The sequence below is a fragment of the Chrysemys picta genome, chromosome 1 (genome assembly GCF_011386835.1).
Source record: "Chrysemys picta bellii isolate R12L10 chromosome 1, ASM1138683v2, whole genome shotgun sequence".
NCBI lineage: Eukaryota > Metazoa > Chordata > Testudines > Emydidae > Chrysemys > Chrysemys picta.
Window position 1 is genome coordinate 356,248,062 of NC_088791.1, and position 2,229 is coordinate 356,250,290.

The following is a 2,229-nucleotide window of genomic DNA, read 5'->3' on the forward strand; positions in this document are numbered from 1 at the left end:
TATTGACGCAGAGAGCACCATAAAATATGGAATTCTCATTAGTTGGATCATGTATTCATAATTCATTTATCTGAATAATGAAAATGTCATTTTTCAATGTGTGAAGAGAAACCAATCTGCTTCACCCGTAAGAACACCCTCCAGTAATGCATGTAGTGTCTCATATGAATACTGTCTCTCCATCCAGGTATTTGTACTGTGACCATCACCCTAAAACCTGGGCACATACAGGAAGCCAGTGGAACGTAAAGTATATGCAGGAGACACCTTTCAGGCTCAGAGTTGGACACCTTCCCCCTACTCCATGTCAGATTTCAACTCAACAGACTTCACCAACCCCGCCACCTTCATCCTGCTGGGCATTTCTGGGCAGGAGGCAGCCCACATCTGGATCTCCATCCCCTTCTGCACCATGTACACCATAGCCATCTTGGGGAACTTCACCATCCTGATAATTGTGAAGAGGGAGCCGAGCCTCCATGTGCCTATGTACTATTTCCTCTGCATGCTGGCCATCACTGACATGGTTGTGTATACATCCACACTGCCCAAAATGCTGGCAATTTTCTGGTTCAATTCCAGGGAGATCGATTTCAGTGCCTGCCTCACCCAGATGTACTTCATTCGCTGCTTCTCAGTGATGGAGTCTGGGATCCTTTTGGCCATGGCTTTTGATCGCTACGTGGCCATCTGCAATCCCCTGAGACATTCCACCATCCTGACAAACCCCTTTGTAGCCAAGATTGGCTTGGCCGTGGTGCTGCGCGGCGGAATGGTCGCACTGCCCTATCCCTTCCTGGTGAGTCAGTGGCCATATTGCACAACCAACATCATCGCCCAGCCGTTCTGCACACATACAGCCGTGGTGAAGCTGGCCTGCGCTGACACCCGCGTCAATAGTTATTATGGCTTCTTTGTGCTTTTCTGTGTGTTTGGTCTGGATGGGATTTTTATTACCATCTCCTATATCCAGATCCTCAGGGCCATCTTCAGCCTCCCCACAAAGGACGCCCGGCTCAAGACTTTTGGGACCTGCGGCTCCCACCTCTGTGTCATTTTAGCCTCTTACATCCCAGGCCTCTTCATTTCCCTCATGTACTGGTCTGGCCTGAATGTGCCTGGGCATATCCACGTTCTCATTGCCAATTTGTACATCTTTATGCCCCCCATGCTAAACCCCATCATCTATGGGGTGAGGACCAAACAGATCCAGGACAGGCTGCTCCGGCTCTTTACTCATAAAGGGGCCTAAAGTTTTCTCCTGGTGCTCTGACTCTGAGATTGAGTTTCCATTCAGAGCTGGCTTGTGACATAGTGCTGGGCCCTCTTCCCTGAAACACTGACTGCACTGTCAAAGGGACATGAAATCCTTTCCTGGCCTCACTGTGCTGTGTCTGCCTGACAAACAGAGGAATCAGTCTGGCTACAGCCCATTAACTCATAGGGTTGCCACCTTTCTAATTGCTGGTAACTGGACACCTGAGGCCCTGTGCCCTGCCCCACATATTCCCCAAGTCCTTGCCCCCTACCCCAGTCCCACGCATTTCCACAAGGCCCCTCCCACTCTGCCACCTATTCCTCCAAAGCTCCACTCTCTTATCCACCTCTTCCTTCAGGCCCCTCCTCACTTCTGCCTCTTCCCCAAAAGCGCCACCCCTTTTGCTGGCTCCTCCCCTCCCCAGCCCCAGTCACTCTCTGGATTATCTCCACCTCCCTCCACGCCCCCCCCCAGCTGGGGTCCCTCTGCTCTGGGACAGGAGCTGCTGCAGCCTGACAAGGAGCCTGTAGTGAGTACAGTGAGGACACAGTGTTGGGGCCGACAGACCAATGAGGAGCGGAGAGGGAAGCTAGGAAACCCTATAAGAGCAGTGGATGGTTGGTAGCAGGGTTGTAAGGCAGGTGGGTGAGATTGTCCATCATACAACTTGTGGGCCCTAAAGGTCAGCCACAAAGTCCTGAGGGAAGAGACCATTGTGTGGCTTATTTCCTTAGCTTTCAGTTCCCTTTTGTTCCTCTTGGCTGGGGGCCTGTAGCTGGCAGTGTCCATGCAATGGGTATGGACTGGGAGTCCTTTGCCCTAACCCAGGTCTTGGGGCCGGGGTAAGAGATCAGCTTTGAAGCTAGGAGGACAACAGCTGAGTGAGGTGACAGGATAAGCCCCCATGTTAGATGGGAAGTCGGGATGCTGGGCATAGGACAGAGCGGTTTTGGTAGCTCACAGTGAAGGAG

General features: G+C 52.0%; 1 protein-coding gene across 1 annotated transcript; it reads left to right on the forward strand.

Annotated features, from left to right (window-relative positions):
* The first annotated feature begins 304 nt into the window (after positions 1 to 304).
* Positions 305 to 1,252, forward strand: LOC122172987 (olfactory receptor 52R1-like). The gene has a single exon (XM_042846416.2). It carries the CDS (start codon positions 305 to 307, stop codon positions 1,250 to 1,252), a length of 948 nt encoding a protein of 315 aa, XP_042702350.2.
* Positions 1,253 to 2,229: the final 977 nt, after the last annotated feature.

Bases quoted from the DNA above. Each gene is read 5' to 3' on its own strand.
- LOC122172987 (XM_042846416.2), top strand. From the start codon at position 305: ATGTCAGATTTCAACTCAACAGACTTCACCAACCCCGCCACCTTCATC.